At 36.7% G+C, this 17,623-nt stretch overlaps 2 protein-coding genes across 11 annotated transcripts in view; one reads left to right on the top strand and one right to left on the bottom strand.

Moving 5' to 3' along the window:
- SLC1A2 (solute carrier family 1 member 2) overlaps nt 1–9,917 on the top strand; it is a 123,118-nt gene extending 113,201 nt beyond the window's left edge. The window contains exon 11 of the mRNA XM_060764841.2: nt 297–9,917. Within this exon, the coding sequence (XP_060620824.2) occupies nt 297–359 (63 nt within the window). The 3' untranslated portion in view covers nt 360–9,917. The remainder of the gene's footprint in view (nt 1–296) is intronic.
- Nucleotides 9,918–15,011: 5,094 nt separating this feature from the next.
- Nucleotides 15,012–17,623, bottom strand: part of CD44 (CD44 molecule (IN blood group)) — a 103,139-nt gene continuing 100,527 nt past the window's right edge. For all 10 annotated transcript variants that reach the window (XM_067462721.1, XM_067462725.1, XM_060764830.2 and 7 more), the window contains one exon: nt 15,012–15,927. In XM_067462721.1, the coding sequence (XP_067318822.1) occupies nt 15,711–15,927 (217 nt within the window). In that variant the 3' untranslated portion in view covers nt 15,012–15,710. The remainder of the gene's footprint in view (nt 15,928–17,623) is intronic.

Below are 17,623 nucleotides of genomic sequence, written 5' to 3'. Positions count from 1 at the left end.
GATGATTTTTATTTGATATTCCCTTTAAGAATCATTTCTGCAACTTAGCTTATTCAGCTTTCTTGCAGTATATGTCCATATATGTGTGTGTAGATTCACATATATGTGTATGTCTCTATTAAACCTATAGATCTAAATTCTAACAGATTGCGAAAAATTGAAAGGGAAGAATTGATTCAATACATGTATGTATGTTGTAATGTAAATCTTGTAAATATTGCGGTTTGTTGTTCAAATCTTTCTTTTGGAAAAGTGCCTTGATGTTAAAGTTAGGTGTTGGTGATAATTATTTGCAGGTAACCTTGGCAACTAATGGCAAATCTGCTGCTGAAGAAGAACCTTGGAAACAGGAGAAATAAAGGAAGAACAATCCAGCTCTATCTTTAATAAGCCCCAGACGTTGTCTTATGGTAAATGCTGGTATCAAGATTCAAGAAAATTCCCAACTGTTTCCATTTAGGATAAAACCAATTGCTTTCTTACTTGTGTTAACGACAACTTAGAAACATTCTCATAAAGTCAGTGTTCTTTTAGCATCCTAGCCAAATATATCATAACCATCTATCTCACTTGTGTTACCCTTTGAGTGGATGTAACTGGAAGGCAGTCAGCTGGTTCAAGAGACATATTTTGTTGGGCTTCCTCTTTTCACTCCAGACATAGAGAATGTAGATTCTGCAAAGGGGAAAGCTCAAAGTGCCATAATATTGATGGCTTGCTTCAGGGATTCAGGCTAAGTAATAAGCATTAAGTATTGTGTAAAAACCATGCAGTGTTTGCATTGTCTCTTCTCATGCTGAATATACCCAACCAGCACTTTGGCACATTTTAATACGGTTAGCACTTCAGACAATAATATACTGTGTGCTCACTGTAAAAGTTTTACATGCGCTTTATTAATCCTTGGCATATGCACCTCTTGCTTCCCTGTTCAAGTTAACTTCAGCCTGATGATCTCACTTCCCAATGTAAAATGTATAGACATGCAATACAAAGCCCCATGCATTCCACTTTTATATGGACACACAGACACACGGAGAGAATTTTTTCCTCAAAAAGCTCCCAATTTGACCACACTTCTATGAGCCATGTTTTAAAATGTAAAAACATGTAAGCTTTTTTAAAATGCCAAAACATGAAAAAGCAGTTACCATTTTGGACAATGTGCTTATTTTCACACAGTTCTCCAAAATTAATGAACACCCTAGGCAGCATATTTAACCAGTTTGAATTTATTGGGTCCATAGCTCTCTGCCCTGGTGATTGCCATGGAATTTCATGTGAATCTGGGATTGTGGAGATAAACAAATGCCATGTGATCATCACAGATTATAATCCAGTTCAGGAACTATGCTCTCCATATCAGTAGAGCTGCACAACAATTGGCACAATTCTAATTTTGCACAATAGGAAACAAACAGGCATATATTTGTCTGCATTCAGCAGCAGCAAGATCCCACAGAAATGTGTATTGTTACCAGTACTGTTGATACCTGTGCAGCTAGTACAGAAGAACAACCCTCGGCTCTCAGCAAATGTATTTCTTGAGACCTGAGGAGGGATAAGGTGCTATATTTTAAGGATAAGATGTTTGTCAGGAAGATGCAACCTTCCTTTTTTTTTAAAAAAAGAAAGAAACTTGTATGTTTAGCAAATTTAATATTATTTAATATTAAGTAGATAATTTATTTAAAAGTACTAGATATATTTTTCAAACTTTCAACAAATGACTGTAGATATATAACACACATTTGGAATTACAAAATACTTTTTATTAACTGCCATTTTACCCATTTTGAATTTTCTTTGCAGAAAACCCATCACAAAATATCTCCATTTATCTGAAGATTTATTTCTCATTAGTAGGTCTTTTGCACTTACCTCTAGCTTGCAAAACAATAGGGTTTTTTTGTCAGTATTTTGGTGGTATACACATTGCCCCCAGCAAAGCCATGCTTCTCCCTTTATGCTTCCAGCTAACATGGCAAGTCTGTAGTGAGAGCAGCCATTTTGGATATTGCTCCTGTGTAGGGATGGGCAAGAACTTCATTCCCACTATTTTAAAATAAGTCTTTACCAAAATGAAGACATTTCTTCATTTTTGGACTGAAAGGTTTTTTGAGTTTTCAAAAATTGGAACAAGGGATATAGATTCTTCTATCTAGGCATAGGGTTTTGATTGCTTAAGTCTTCAAAGTCTGGGCTTAATTCCCTTGTATTTAGCATGTTAGTGCTGAATGAAGATTGCTATATTTTTTCAAGAGACTTCTGAAAAGCATGCTGGTCCAATAAGTCCCTATTTAGGCTAGAAACCAATTGATTTTTTCTGCTCTGAATTGATGACAATTTTTGTTCCCTTTCATTTTGGGGTTAATTTATTAAAAATAATAAATATTAGAAGGGAGAGAACTGAAAATTTGAACATTAGAGAAAGTCAAACAGAGGGATTTTCACTTTCCCGTGCATCGGAGGAAGTCTAATTCAATGTAGTGAAAAGGCATGAGATGTATATGAAAGATAGGATCAAATATCTCTTTTCCAGACTACTCCAATAGATAGCTTGAGTACACAATAGGAAGGAAACGAGAAACAGAGCTCAGTTGCTTCCTGGACTATCAGCCATTGTCTTGTAGGAAAGGAACATGATTTTCCAATCTGGCACACTTTTGGTGGATAACTGACATTATGTTAGAGTTCAACCATCTAGCTCTACTTTGCACTCATTCATTCTAGCTTCCTAGAAATGAAAAATCAGGTGATTGCACAATATTTGCTGTTTCATCTCCCCCATCAATTAATCAAATGAACAAATAAAACTGAGAAATGGAAGCCGCTGAACCAGAAATCTGACTACCATGTTCTGTGTTAGCACTTTGAGAAGTATTAATTTGAAATTATACTTTGTTTGTTCCAAATTATTATTCCAGCTGGGAAATTAATTCTCCCACTAATTCAGGAACGTGTTTTAAAATATGTGTGTGTGGGATTAGACTCCATGAATCGACAGAAGATGCTTTGCAGAATATTTGGAGAACACGTTTGTATGTTCCATATCTCAGGGAATTTAATTCCAATGATATTTCTCTATCTAAAATATAAAAACAGGGAAAGGAGAGAGCAACAATTCTGCTGCAGACTTGCACATATTTGCTAGATACTTTCATCTACTATATAATTCTGTCATGATGGTTTATCAACCTGACAATTCAAAACTCTTTCTATTGTGGAAAACTGATAATCATTAGCTATTATCTCAGAATTTGATTATCTAGGTTGCTGAACACATGCAACACAAAACAGATGAGCTTGGGAGTTGGAACATTTGCATTTGGTTGGACAGCATTTTTAATATGAAACTTCCAGGCACGCATACTAATTATAAACTCCATGCTGTCCATTCCTCAAATCTGAGATGTCCCACTGCTCCAAATTTAATTTCTCTCTTATTAGGCATTTAACAAGAAGAACATAAAACCAATTGTAATTATGTCTAAAACCATCATTCACTTCCTTCCTACTATCAAGAGAATCAGTAGCAGGAAACATTATCACATGTAGGAAGTAATATTGAAGACAGTAAAAATTTAGCACCAGTGCAAGCTTTGTTCCTGTAAAAGGATGTGTTTGTTCTAGTGCTCCCCCAAATTCATATACCTTAATTTCTGTCTCATTTACTTCCTTGCAATAAATGCTATAAAAGCAAGTAAGAAGATGCTTCCAATGGATCCCATCCTCTTGCCTACTGTACCAGTGCACTAGCACTTTGGACACAAGAATGTCTTCATCCAAGTCCAGATTGTTAATCTGAATAATGAAAAGGTCCTCTTTTTTAAAAACTTGATTTAAAAAAGAATTTGAGCACTTCAAAAGGCAAATCAATTGCCTCATGCTTTAGTCAAGGAAAGATCCTCCTCTAGAATACTTTACAGATTGAATGCATTGAGCTGCTCCATTTCTTATATCCTTGCTGTTTGAAGAATACTAAATAGAACAAAACAGTAGGCTGCCAATTCCAGATTATCTAGCTCCAATGGTCAGAAAAAATTTTTCAGTAGAAAATGACCAGAAATACATTTAAAATCCTATATGGACCTGTACAATCCTGTTCCAGACAAGTCGACTCCTTCCTAGAAACAGCTAAAAACAAAAACTGCCACCAAAAAAATCCCACAACTAACTGGAAGATCCCAATGGCCAATGGGTAATTGGACATGATGTGCTGGAGGAGATGACATTTCGGCAATATAGCCCTCGAAGCTCTAGTTCACCCCCCCCCCCTTTTAGAACCTGAATTCAGCATGTACAGTTTGCTATTAGAGTTGCATTTTCATACATTTGCTGTCTGTTTGGCTTTAAAAAGCTTAGCCTCAGCCTAATAATATTAAATAATTATTGATTCAGGTGTTGTACATTTGAACATCAACTTTGTTTCCTATAACTGCAAGCTGATCTGTCTTTCCTAGAATGAGTTATAATGCAAGCCATTAAACCCATATTTCAACTCAATCTTGAAATGGACCATAATTATATTGGTAAGGAATTGGAATAAAAGGATCATTTTTCACTAAATGGAAACACGTAAGAATCTGCTACACAATCATTACATTGCTTTGGAACATCATAAAAGGGATTTTGAATGTGATCCTGTGGCTCCACAGGTGATTAATGGGATTGTAGCATATGTCAGATTTCCCTGTCTGAGGGCAAAGAGAGGAAACAACCCTTGGAGTAGAAAATCTGGCATGATAAATGTTCTTGAAAGGGTTCCAGAAATCTCCACAGCCTGTGATTCTGTGGTTGTGGAGTTTTGATATAAGAGAGGGTCAAAAGGAGGTGAGGCAGGAGAAGCTTGGAGGTTCATAGTATCTCAACACCTCCTGGTTTCCTGTAAGGCAACGGTTCTCAACCTGTGGGTCCCCAGGTGTTTTGGCCTTCAAGTACAAGAAATCCCAGGCATTTTACCAGCTGTTAGGATTTCTGGGAGTTGAAGGCCAAAACATCTGGGACCCACAGGTTGAGAACCATTGCTGTAAAGTCTTTGAATGAGTGAAAGATACACTTTTCCTTGAGCTGGGAAGGTTTATGTATTTCACTTTTAATCCAAAGGATGCTGTTAAAGAAAGAAAAAGAAAACAGGAGAAATGGGGAGGGGGAGGCAATTTTTTCTAATCTTGTACCCTGCTGACACAAGATTAGCATGACACAGAAAAAAGGAACTCTTTTGTCTTTTTGACCATGGGATTCTCCCTTTCTGACTATAGATTCTGGTGTTACCTCACCTATCTGCCTCCATCCCAGCTTTAATATTGCATCTCACCTGCTGCTAGTTTCTTAAAATAAAAGCACACATAAGAACAAAAAGGCAGGTGTCTCTATACTTGGAGCTCCTGTGGATGTTGAGATTTCTTTTCTGCTTTTGAATGAAACAAGCTGGCTAATTCATTCAAAGCTGAAATACTATTGGAACAAGAACTTAGTGACCTCCCTCCCCTACCCCTAACCCTATACAATGTTAATAGGATCGGGGTTACTATTCTTCTGTATCATTAAACTTGATCTAGACTGTGAATCTTTCTCCTTAATATGCTGCTTGGTCCATCATAGAGTATTTCACTGAGATATTTTAAAAATACATACACATATATAATTTCATTTCTTGAAAACAAATTTTGAAAACTATTTTCTCCCAATTAGTGCTGTAGATTCCAGCAATTCTTTTAAAATATTTCTTTCAAGCCTTTTAAAACTTTCTTAGGTGTATTACAACAAAAACATCCTTTCTGCCTGCCATGCTACCTGCTTACTTTCCTTCCTTCCTAGTGTGAACTGTAATTTATGGAATGCATGAGATTTATTTCTGCTTCTTAATATATTTTCAATACTGATATTGCCACTTATTCTTACTATGTGTATAAAATACCTTTGTCCAGCAGCTGCAAACTACTGTGTAAACTCAATTAACTTATGTAGTATCTGTAATTTACAGATACACAGATATTTTCTTATACTATTTACAGACATGCAGATATTTTCTTATGCAACCGTATAAGACAGAGAAAAAAAGCCTACAAACCCTAAGGGGAATCCATGTTAAAGGAAAAGAGGAAGATTTTATTATAACATATATAGATAATATTAAAAATGGCCTGTATTGTGTTAAATTAATGTAACCTTATAATTTTTTATTTATAACCTATCAGTGAAGCACAAATAGGAATGAAAGATGTCTTAAAATGCTGCAGTTCATCATTGAATAGTATGAATACTATATCATATAGAAATCTTAGACTGATCAGACAAACACATAGCTGATCTATTATTTTTGATACTTACAGTGCATGTCTGTGAATGTTTACTCTAAAGTAAGTTCCATTGCAGACAGTGGTATTTACTTTCTAGTAAATTTGGTCAGAACTGCAGCCTTAACCTGGTTGCCTTTTAACCGGGAAATACAAATGGCAACGTACAAACATTCTGATCCATCTGTCTATTTTGCTCTGTAATTTTTACTTTTTCCATTGTTTTCAGTGGAATTTTCCAAGGCAGTGGTCTTATGTAGTAATTAGGTGTAACAAAAGATGGCATAGAATTTGTATCAACCGCATCATTGTGGTTTGAATGAGAACCACAATGTAGCCAGAGCTGAACATTTGTGTTTGCTATGTGCACAGATCTTTTTCACTGGATCAGAGTGAAAGTGTTCTTGGACCAAGCCTACAGTATCTTTGCAGTTCACTTTGAAATGAGTTTTGGCTGCTTAAGTAAGGATGCAATGGACACCTTGTTTGTTTGTTTTTTTTTTAAAAAAAAAATCCACTGGCTGACATTCTTTATTGCAGCTAAGAGTTCACAACCAAGTCTGAAAACTGTAACTAATCCATATTAAGTAAGACTGTGTGGGCATAATGGTAGCCCTATTGTCATGGTCATAAGTGCCCTCCCAAGACATCTTGATAGCCAGAAATCAGATTGAGTGAAGATTTGTTCAACCATTCATTGATGCAGCTTTGGTTGCTGGTGGGGATGGGACTGGAAATGCCATTCCCACTCAGCATCTTTTTTGCTCAGTTTCATTACTGGTTCTTAAGGTAGGTTGGGAGGGAGATCAAGTCAGCAGATAATTGTTACATTTTCCTAAGTAGCCAATGCACAGTAACAGTGTTAATTTGTATGATAAATCTTTTAAAGAGAAATTTGTATAACAGATAAGTTATACATTTATTGGATCTTCTTTTGATAAGACACATGCATTTACTTTTTTAATGCAGCCAGCTCTCTTTGGGTTGAAAAATAAGGTGCAAATCCCCAATGAAATGTAATCCAAGAAAAATGAAATGTTATCAAAATTTATTGTGCAAGGAACTGCAGATTGTTTCCACATTTTTGCCTTTTTACAAAAGGACCAAATGACATACTTAAGGGACCAAGTCAATTGACCAGCACCTAAAAATACCTCCTATTTCTCCTACTCTAAATAATTTATAACAAATTGAGCTGTATATTTTTTTCCACGGGTGAGTGAGATTTGTTTTCCTTTCTTTATTAGCCATTAATTGCAGAATACTGCACTCCTCTTACTTAAGCATATTGAATGAGCACACAAAGATTTTTAGAGTCCAGAAGACTTGGTTTAAATTACATTCAATTTAAATTGTATGCTAATTGCATAGTAAGCAATAGAGGCTATGGCACATTGGACCATGAAACAATCCACAAAACAGGTATATTTAACTTTTGAAACCTGTTCTACATGCCTTGCGTTTGGGTAACTTGTACAGTAGATACAGGATGTATGTTAATGTAATCTTATTTTGTAATCCTCTTATATCTCAAAGCAGAATTTTCATGTATTCTCGTTATTAAAACTGTACATGGTCTAGTAGTCAGATAAAATACTAAGAATTGCTGTCAGAGCATGAAGCTCTTATAAATACCAGTTTTGATGCGTTGTTTACCGCATGAAGAACAGTGCCTCTCCGCACTTTGTGTAGATAATGTAGTTTATCTTGGTGTAATTTCAGTGAAATTGTGTATACAGTATTAATAGTTGTTACTTGATTTGAATTTAATTTAACATCAATTGAGCTGGACTAGAAAGTTTATAATGTGTTTTGGAAATAATTGTTTTTGTTGGGTTGGCTGGGTTAGGCTGCTCTCTTGGTATTTCTATTCCCAAGCTGTTAACAGCAAACTTTTCCTAGTCTGATAACCATTTTATATATGTTAATAATATAAATGTGTTGATGCATGTTGTGTTTGGATATCTGTCAAAATCTTTTCTCACAGCCAACTCATTGTAAATATGTTAGTCTTTGTTTTTCTATATCTAACCAGCAGCATGAGTGTGGGTGTGAGTGTGGGTGTTAAGTGTGTAAACCCCAAGCACTTAGTGGATGTGGCAGACTGTTTGGATTTGCTGCACTGTGAATGCAATATCACCACTACATTAATGGATTAATGTAGTTATATCATGATAATTATTGAAATGATAATATTAATGTATTTTCCTCTGTATGCTTGATATGTTGGAAATGTAGAAATGTGAAATTAGTAAGTTGCTGCATCAGTTAGCCCACTGATCACAAGTAAAAGCAACCATGCTGTACTGTTTGGATGCCATGTTTTTCTTTTGAAATTGCAATTATATCCTTTGCTTAGCAACATGGAATCCTCAGTCATCTGACAACATTTCAAGATTCCTCTGGTGTTCATTTACTTTCACTTGTTCACTGACTGCAGTGAGAAATTCAAATTCATATCAGTTTGGGAAAATATAAAATACGGTATATTTTGTGGAATCTTTACACTAGTATTGTTCACATAAAACACCCTTTTCTCATAATGTTTCCATATTCATTTTTATACTTATAATGAAATCAAATGTCTATACATACAGCATACATACAGAAGCACACACACACACACAAAGATCTCTTTGAGAGTATGTAAATGCTTGGTAAAATGTAAGAAGAAGAGAAGAACCAGATTTTCATAAATTAATTAATAGATATTTTGCATAAGATAATCTGGACAAACAACATTATTTCACTTTATAGTAAATATAAAATACTGTACAAGGCTACATCTTATAAAGCAAAGTGTAGTTGTGTGCAGAATTTTCTTTCAAGAAATACATCACAATTTTAGGGTTGTATTCCAAGGGATAAATTATCCCAGAGAGAAATTATTAGCTTTAAAAGTCAACTGCCAACTACTGCCAACTTCCGTTCTATCATTCCTATTTTGAATTGCCTCAAGACATTGCTGATATGTATATTTATTCCCAAAGACCAGATGTGCATAGTTCCCCCACAATCAGGAAAGGAAAAGAGAAATCAACAGAGATCGAAGTTCTGCATCCAAAGGAAAATGTTGTACTCATGGACCCTGGAATTGTGGCCCGCTGTACAGAGCTCTTCATGTACATATGGCCATGTCGATTCTTTGTCTGACCTTAGGAATTATGTGATGTCTTTGAGGCTAGATCCACTCATTAACAATTTGTTTCAAAGAAAAATAAACTTTTATTGTGACTTTGATTGAAAATGTTCATCGGGGGAGCTGAAATGATGTCATGTACAGTACCTGTATTACACTTTGTGTAAAGACTAATGAAAGCAGGGACTAAAACTTTATATTAACTCTGATTTCCTCCTCGTATACTGTAGTAGGAATGCCTCATTTTATTTAGCATATTTTTCATAGGTGAAATATTCTTTATCTATACCTTTAGCAAGTATTTGCTTTTAATAATTTCTTACTGTGTGAACTGATTTCTGTAACTTATGTATAAAACAAAACGGAACATTCTTTATATAATGGAAATAATAAGTGAAAACAATATTTCACTAAGTGTTGTACTTTTTATGTACATATCATAAATAAATGTGAATTCATAATTTTCATGGTTAGAACCAGTGTGAGTGTAAGCGTGTATTACTTTTTAAAAAATGATTCCACATCTTTTTTTTCTCTGTTAAAGAAAAAAAATAGAGGTTTTCACTTTAGCATATGTAAATTTCTATTTACCTTCCCAGTCAGATTTATGTTATGACATGGGTTCTGTATGTGTATAGGATGCATAGATACTCTATTTTTTTTCTGCATCATTCCTTAGATGCAGTCAGAATCTCTCCCTGTCAAAAGAATTGACAACCACTCAAATGCATTATCAATATGTTATCTGTAAAGGTAATATAATTTCTGTCATATTTATGGAGTCCATAATGTTAAAGGCTTTGCTGTTGTTTCAAGGCAAATAGCTTTCTGGGCCAATTATTTTTATTAGTAGAGAGTCAGGTGCCACAGATCCTGAGCCCAGTGCTTTTTGGCATTTTTATAAATGACTTGGATAATGGAATAGGGAGCATCCTTTTCAAATTAACAGTTCACACAAAATTAAGAGGGTAGCTAACATCCCAGAGGACAGGAGGAGAATTCAAAATGACCTCAACAGATTAGAGAGCTGGGCTGAAACTAACACAATGAATTTCAAGAGAAACAAATGTAAGATGTTACACTTAGGCAGGAAAATGTGCAAATTTAGGATGGGTGACACCTGGCCTGAAAATAGTACACGTGAAAGGCACCTAGGAGTCTTAGTAGACAAGCTGAATGTGAATCAACAGTCTGATGCTGCAACTAAAAAAAACAATATAATTCTAGGCTGCATCAATAGGAGTCCAGTGTCTAGCCTGAGGGAAGTCGGACCCGTGGAATACTGTGTCCAGTTTTGGACACAATTCAAGCAGGATATTGTAAAGTTAGAATGTGTCAAAGAAGGTGACCAAAATGGCAAAGGTTTGGAAACCAATCTCTATGAGGAACAGCTGAGACAGCTGGCTATGTTTAGCTTGGAGAAAAGAAGGCTGAGAAGGGATGTGATAGCCATGTTTAAATATTTGAAAGGATGTCACATTGAGGAGAGGGCAAACTTTTTTTCTACTGCTCTGGAGACTAGAACATTGAGCAATGGATTCAAATTGCAGGAAAAAATTTCCACCTGAACATTAGGAATAACTTCTTGATGGTAAGAGCAGTTTGGCAGTGAAATATGCTGCCTTGGAGAATGGTCTAATGGTCATCAGCCGGAAGTTCATTGGTTTGTGTTCCTATATGGCAGGGGGCTGGATCTGCATGGCTTTTGTGTTCTCTGCCAACTGTATGATACTATGATTTTAGCTTCCTTCCCCAGTATTTTCAGGAGGTTTAAAGTGGTATTTATCTGTACCAATGATTTGAAAAGACATTTGCAAGCATCAATTTGAAGGTGCATTTGTAAAGCAATTTACCACTTTTGGAGAGAGAAGCAATATCCAGATATGAGTGACCAGACAGAGTATGTGGAGAAGTACACCACACGGCTGCATTTGTTCTGCTGACATCATTGAACCTTGGGTGATGTATGAATGATTTTATCATTATCAGAGTTGCCCCTACACCAAGAGTATCAGTTGTCTCCAAATGTGTGTGAGGGAGTGCAAGCACAGTGCAGTGGTATGAACAGTGTAGTGGTGTAACTTAAAATGTGGGGACCAGGGTTTGAATCTATGCTCAGCCATGGAAACCTACTGGGTAACCTTGGCCAATTCATGAGTCAGGGAGGTAAACGCAAATCATTCTCTGAAGAAATATTAATTTTTAAAAAATCGATAATAGGTTTTGCCTTAGAGTCATCATAAGTCAGAAATCACTTGAAGACATACAAAAACAACATTGGTGGCAATACACAAGAAAGTGAAATGTTTATGACAAGGGGCAAGTGTGTTCTTTGAATGTAGTTACACTTCAGCTTGCATCATTCCAGGTCACTATTATGCTGTGTAGGACTAATGTGAATCTCAAAACTGAGAGAGCCACATGCTCTCCATAGCCACTCTAGAAAGACAGGAAGTTAAAGAGAATGAATGCACGCGTCTTCCTCTTACTAGCAAACTAATGAAAAAGTTCCATTGCATGCCAAAGGCCAAATATTTATTTAAATATACATCTTTTTTATTCTTTAGTTAAGGCTCGGTGTGTTTGTCTGTGGCCACAGAGAGCAGTTATTTACCATATTATTTCTAACAGGCACTGTAACATTCATGTGCATTGTGCCATGGATCCACAGATTAGGCAGGTAGCTTCAGTCACTTTGTAGGGGAAAGGGGAAAAGCAAAATGTTTACTCTGCACATTGGAATCCGACCATTTCAAGAGGTAAGAGGCACTTCAAGTGGCCGGCTGCTGGTCAAAGGACATTTAGTACAATGCCAAGTTTTTAACTTTGTGTTTTTTTTATACATTATAACTGCATTCTCAATTTGCCTCTGACACAATAAAAAAGAGGTAAGCAACAAACTGAGGCTTCAATTCCATTTCCACACAGTGTAGCATAAATATCTGCGAAAACATGATTTGAGCAACCTACACAACCTTCATACAGGATAGCAACATTATGTAACACAATTCAGTGACCAGGTACTATTTCACAATGCATAGTACACATCTAATGAGCAACCAGAATGCACAATATGTAATCAGCATATGCAGTGTATGAGTGCAGCTGAAATGCACAATGCAACTGAACCACACCACACTGTACACAAAGTACAATCACAATTTGTATACAAAGAACAAAAGAACATGTTGTCTCTGCATCCACCACTATTGGTAGAATAAATCTGTTCCACAATGATGACCAGTGTAGTGTGACATACTATGCATATGTTCCTAACTGGACGCCAGTCAATGTTTGCTTTGTTATGAATGAAGACTTGAACGCTTCAATTTATCTTCTACTACTATTTAAATTCATTTTGTTGATACTGGTGCATTTTGCATTTTAGGCCGCATCCACACTGCCATATAATACAGTTTCAGAATGCAATTGACTGCATTGAACTGAATTATATGAGTCTACACTGCCATATACACTGCACTCTGAAACTGGTATTATTTGGCACCATAGATCCAGCCTAAGTGACCCTTCACACACACTAGAAAATATATCAGAAGTAACAGTTTAAATCTTCTGGCCCATAGTTAAGGGCGTATACTTTATGTAATAGGAATTGATCTTTTTAAAAAAGAGTATGTTGTAATGCTAATACACTGAATCCTTAAAATTGCTACATTTTGCTTAGGCTTCCCAAAAAAAATTATGCAACAGTCTGAGTGATATTATTTATAAAGACAATTAAGGGGAATGGTTCTTTAAACAATGGGGCATTTAGCCTAATAGTGTCTCTATATTCATATTACAGAGTGAAGCAGGAATTGCTTTACATCTCAGAAGGTGCCCTGAATCTGCTCAGTTCCACTGCTCTGGGAGGAGAAGGATGCCAGCAACAGCCCTTTGAGAATTCAACCATACAAAAGAGTACAATATTATTTCATAGTGTAGCTTCTGTTCATTTTACAGGAACTAGAATAGCAAAACTCCCCACTGGGCTACAATCACAAGAGCATTCAAATATATTTCACTTCCTGTGTTAAACCACTTCAGACTACATTTAGGAAAATTATAAGCTGTTTTACTAACTGATGTGAACCATGATGCCACTTTGTTGTTTGAATTATTGGCTTAAATTGATTTACAGGCAGTACTTGAGTTACAAACATCCAATTTACAAATGACTCATAGCTAAGAACAGGGGTGAGAGAACAGGAAGTGAGAGAAATCTACTCCTAGGAAGGGGAATTCAAAGAGTTACCATGGGGAAAAGGTGTATCCACTGAAACCTTATCTCCAATCCTTGTTTCCACAACAAGCCAATTTTTTTAAATTCCAATGATCACAAGGACAGGAAGTGAGGTAAAATCTCCTGAACATGGGCACAGACAGCAAAACAAACAACACAGGGGTGTTAGCGTGACACATATGAATAAAGCCATACAAATTGCAGAAAACTGCTGCCTCCTAGTAGAGGTTAGGTTTTACACAGCTCTTTCATCCTGCCTACAAAAACTGGAGCATTGAATGCTTGTCTACCATCTGGACTGGATCTTCAAAACTGAAGACTCAAGGCCAGGCTCTGAGAAATGGTAGCCCAACTGTACATTCACAATCTGATTTATACATACACATTGGGTGTGAGCCTGGCTTACAGGTGTGCCAGGCCCTGCTGGAAGATCTGATGTGGACAGTCCCTAGAAGCAAGTCTGGATGGGGATCTTTTTCCTCTGGGACAACAAGCTTAATTCAGGAAAAGGTAATGGGTGACATTCAGCACCTGCTGGCATAAAAGGAATAATTCTCCCTTGCCTCCTAGTGGCCATGTGCTTCAGGGCATCATTCTCCTAATGATGTCCAACTCACAGGTGAACAAACACTGTTGGGTCTCCCTAACTTCCATATTTCCAGGACAATAGATGACCCACCATAATGTCAATATACACAGAGGTGGGCATGTCTCTTTTTCTACCCATCTTTTAAGCTACTAAAGGCCTCAAATACATGTACCATGTATAATCTGGTGGGTAAAAGGTGGTAGCGGAAGACAAACATCCTGTCATGTTTCTGACAGAGACAAACATTCTGCCAGTGGTCCACCACAGGTTCCAAAGGATGTTATTGCTGCGCTTTCAGGCATGGCTGAGATGGGTAGAGTGCAGCCCACACATCGCCTTCAGTTCTTTAGACCGCTAAGAGTGACCCCTGAATCCCAGGCATCTTTTGCCAGAAAATTGCCCCAAAGCTGCCCAAATGAAAGTATTCTGACCTCTGAAATGACCCCAACACTGAGTTATATGGGCACTTAAGACCCACTTAAAGCACAAGAGGATGATATTGCTTGCTACAATGGAAATCTTGCTTGTGCTCTGCTCTGCGTGCTTGGTATCGAATGATTATAGGCAGCTATGTCTTCTATTCCATGTACAAAACTCTATATGGGAAATCACTGCTACACATAATCTTGGTTTCAGGATTACCGTGCATCAATATTTATGAATTTAATGTTATAAGGAATACTTCACCTCTATAGCAAGTACTGGAAGCAATTAACTTTGAAAGATAAGCATCACAGGTAGTTCAGATTGTCGAGAATAAAATTTTATTTGCTATAAAATCAATTTAATTATTTCTTGTCTTTCCATCCTTACTATTTCTTGTTTTTAAAATGTTACTGAACATTGTGGAATGTTTGGACAGAAGTCTTTCTTTCCTCAATCACTGCAGATCATAATTGCAATGTTTTAAAAAAATGAGTGAAAAGTACAGCAAACTCCTAAGTGACAACAAGAAAGCAATCCTGTTGTCTTTATTCTGATAAAATGTTGGCTTTGTTGGCAGCTTGCCTTTCCGAATTTGTTGGCTCATACTTGGTGCCTCGATGCCTTAAGGACTATAGATTTTGGTGGCTGCATAAAGAGAGAACAAGGGAAAGTGGTGCAAAACAGGATCAGGGAAACATCACCGTTGGCCTGATGAGATAAAATACTGTACTGAAACTAGGAAACAGTTGATGTTGGTAACACAATCTGGACCGGGAAAAATTATGCAACATTGGGCAGAGGGAGAAGGTGGGATTTTAGATCTTGTACCTAACTCAAAGGCACACAACAAAAAACAACCTGACCATTAAAAATCAGAAAAAGAAAAAAAGTATGCTTAATTATGCTTCAAAGACATCAGTAGCTCATTGCATTTGTGAGTTCTAGTCCCAGTTCCATGCAACTTCTTTTCTTTTGTTTTCCCAACTCTGACTCAGTTGGGTGGGCATAGCTTGCTTACACCCCACTTTTCAAGGCCACCTCTTGTTGGTTCTGTGTCTCATCAATTGCCAGGAACTCATCCCGTGGGCCTGTTTGATCATCCAGCTTCTCTTTCTGCACCAAATTCACCATTTCCTGAGATTTACTGGCTTCTCCATTCAATCCCCCTGTATTTTTCTCACTGATGCCTCCTTTGCCATTGTTGATCATAAGCTTCTTCTTCTGCCCACATCTAAGGGAAAGGGAAAAATATGGGAAATCAACGCATTAGGGAATAAAATGAGGAAAATCCCAGTTTCTGTCTGGGATAACAAGATTTAATTAGGATCCTGCTTTAAGAGCTGGAAGCAAACCATGATAATTAAAGGCAGAAGTATTTCATTTTAAATATATATATTTCCTTGGTTTATCCAGTCCTATGGGATGCAATTTCAAAATTACTGGGTTACATCATCATGTGGAAAAAGTATTATTTCATCACACTCATTTTTTTCTTACAATTCATTTGCTATTTCTCTTGGAATTTATGTGAGAGTTACTCCACCAATGAAATTTTGAAAATCAAGGCGTATATGTGTGTGTGTGTGTGTGTTATCAAATCAATTGGGATCTTATTACTCTTGAAATCACCCACTTTGCTTTTTAATGCTTTGCATTTGCATCTAAAAACATAAAGGAATCTTTCCAAAAGAAATTTCTGCACCAGGAAGGCATGAAAGACTCAACTTTCAATTGATTTTTTTCAGAAAGAGATGTAGAAATAGGCACAGTGGAAATTAGTGAAAAGCAGGTGCCTTACTTTGCCTAAGCAGAATGGCTCTTTGCTGGAGGAGGAATGGAGAGTGACTACCGGTGGTGAGGGAACTAAATAAGGGCATTACCTCCAAGTAATAATTCCCTCTACTAATGAAAGTATTTTTTTTAGAATAACAATAAACGAAAAATTCAGTTCAGTCTTTAGGATTGCAATTTAGGTATCTGAGGACAAGCAGCAAGCAAAACAACCAAGAGAATGAGAACACAATAAATAGAAAAGTTCTAACCATGAACACTTGTCAGTGCAAATGCGAATTCTATACCATGTTCGAAATTTGTGGATGGACATTTCATATTATGAAGCATAATTCTCAATCCTGTCCCACCACCATAGTTATGCCACTGATATCTTGCCAGCATAGTATAGTGCTCTGAGCCAGCAAAGGCAAAACCCCTCTGAACAAATTTTACCAAGAAATTCCTGAGATAGGTTCACTTTAGGGCTGCCGTAAAAGTCAGAAACAACCCAGAGGCACAAAACTATAGCAGCAGCCTTGGTGCGGGATAGCTGTTGACAAAGCGGGAAACGGAACATCAGATAACAGCAAGCATTTAAAGTGCCCCAATTATCATCTCTGAGGATCAGCTAAAGGGCTGGCTTCATTTTATTTTTGAATTCATCCCCCATTCCTGAAGAACAGATGGTTTGGGTCTGCACACACACTGTCCTGCTTCTGCTATTAGGCTTTGAGCCCAGATAAATGTGGTTGCATTTGCTTCCTAGAAAAGAACAACACACTTCCCTCAATTTACCTTCTGCCAGTAGTGTGTATACTAGTGTGAAACTTCTTCAATCTACACTCTTTTGCATACTGAGTACTGAAAAGAAACCCATTTCCTTTGGAAATGTAAAGTACATGCACATTTTAACAAAAAGAAAGGGGGTTTTGTTGGTGTTTTTAATGCAAAGCAATGCTTTCTAATTTGAGCTCTAAAAGTTACACTGAGCCTCAGGACAAGCAGTTCAAAATTAAAGCCAAGCAGAAGTTATGATGGTGTGTGTGTGTGTGTGTACAGGGAAGAAAGAAACAGTCATAAGACTGACCAAGTAATATATACAGATGAGAGACAGATGTCATGGTTCATATTCCTGGCACATCACTTGATGTGGT

This window comes from Anolis sagrei, chromosome 1 (assembly GCF_037176765.1).
Source record: "Anolis sagrei isolate rAnoSag1 chromosome 1, rAnoSag1.mat, whole genome shotgun sequence".
NCBI lineage: Eukaryota > Metazoa > Chordata > Lepidosauria > Squamata > Dactyloidae > Anolis > Anolis sagrei.
This window is presented reverse-complemented; position numbering and strand designations above follow the sequence as displayed.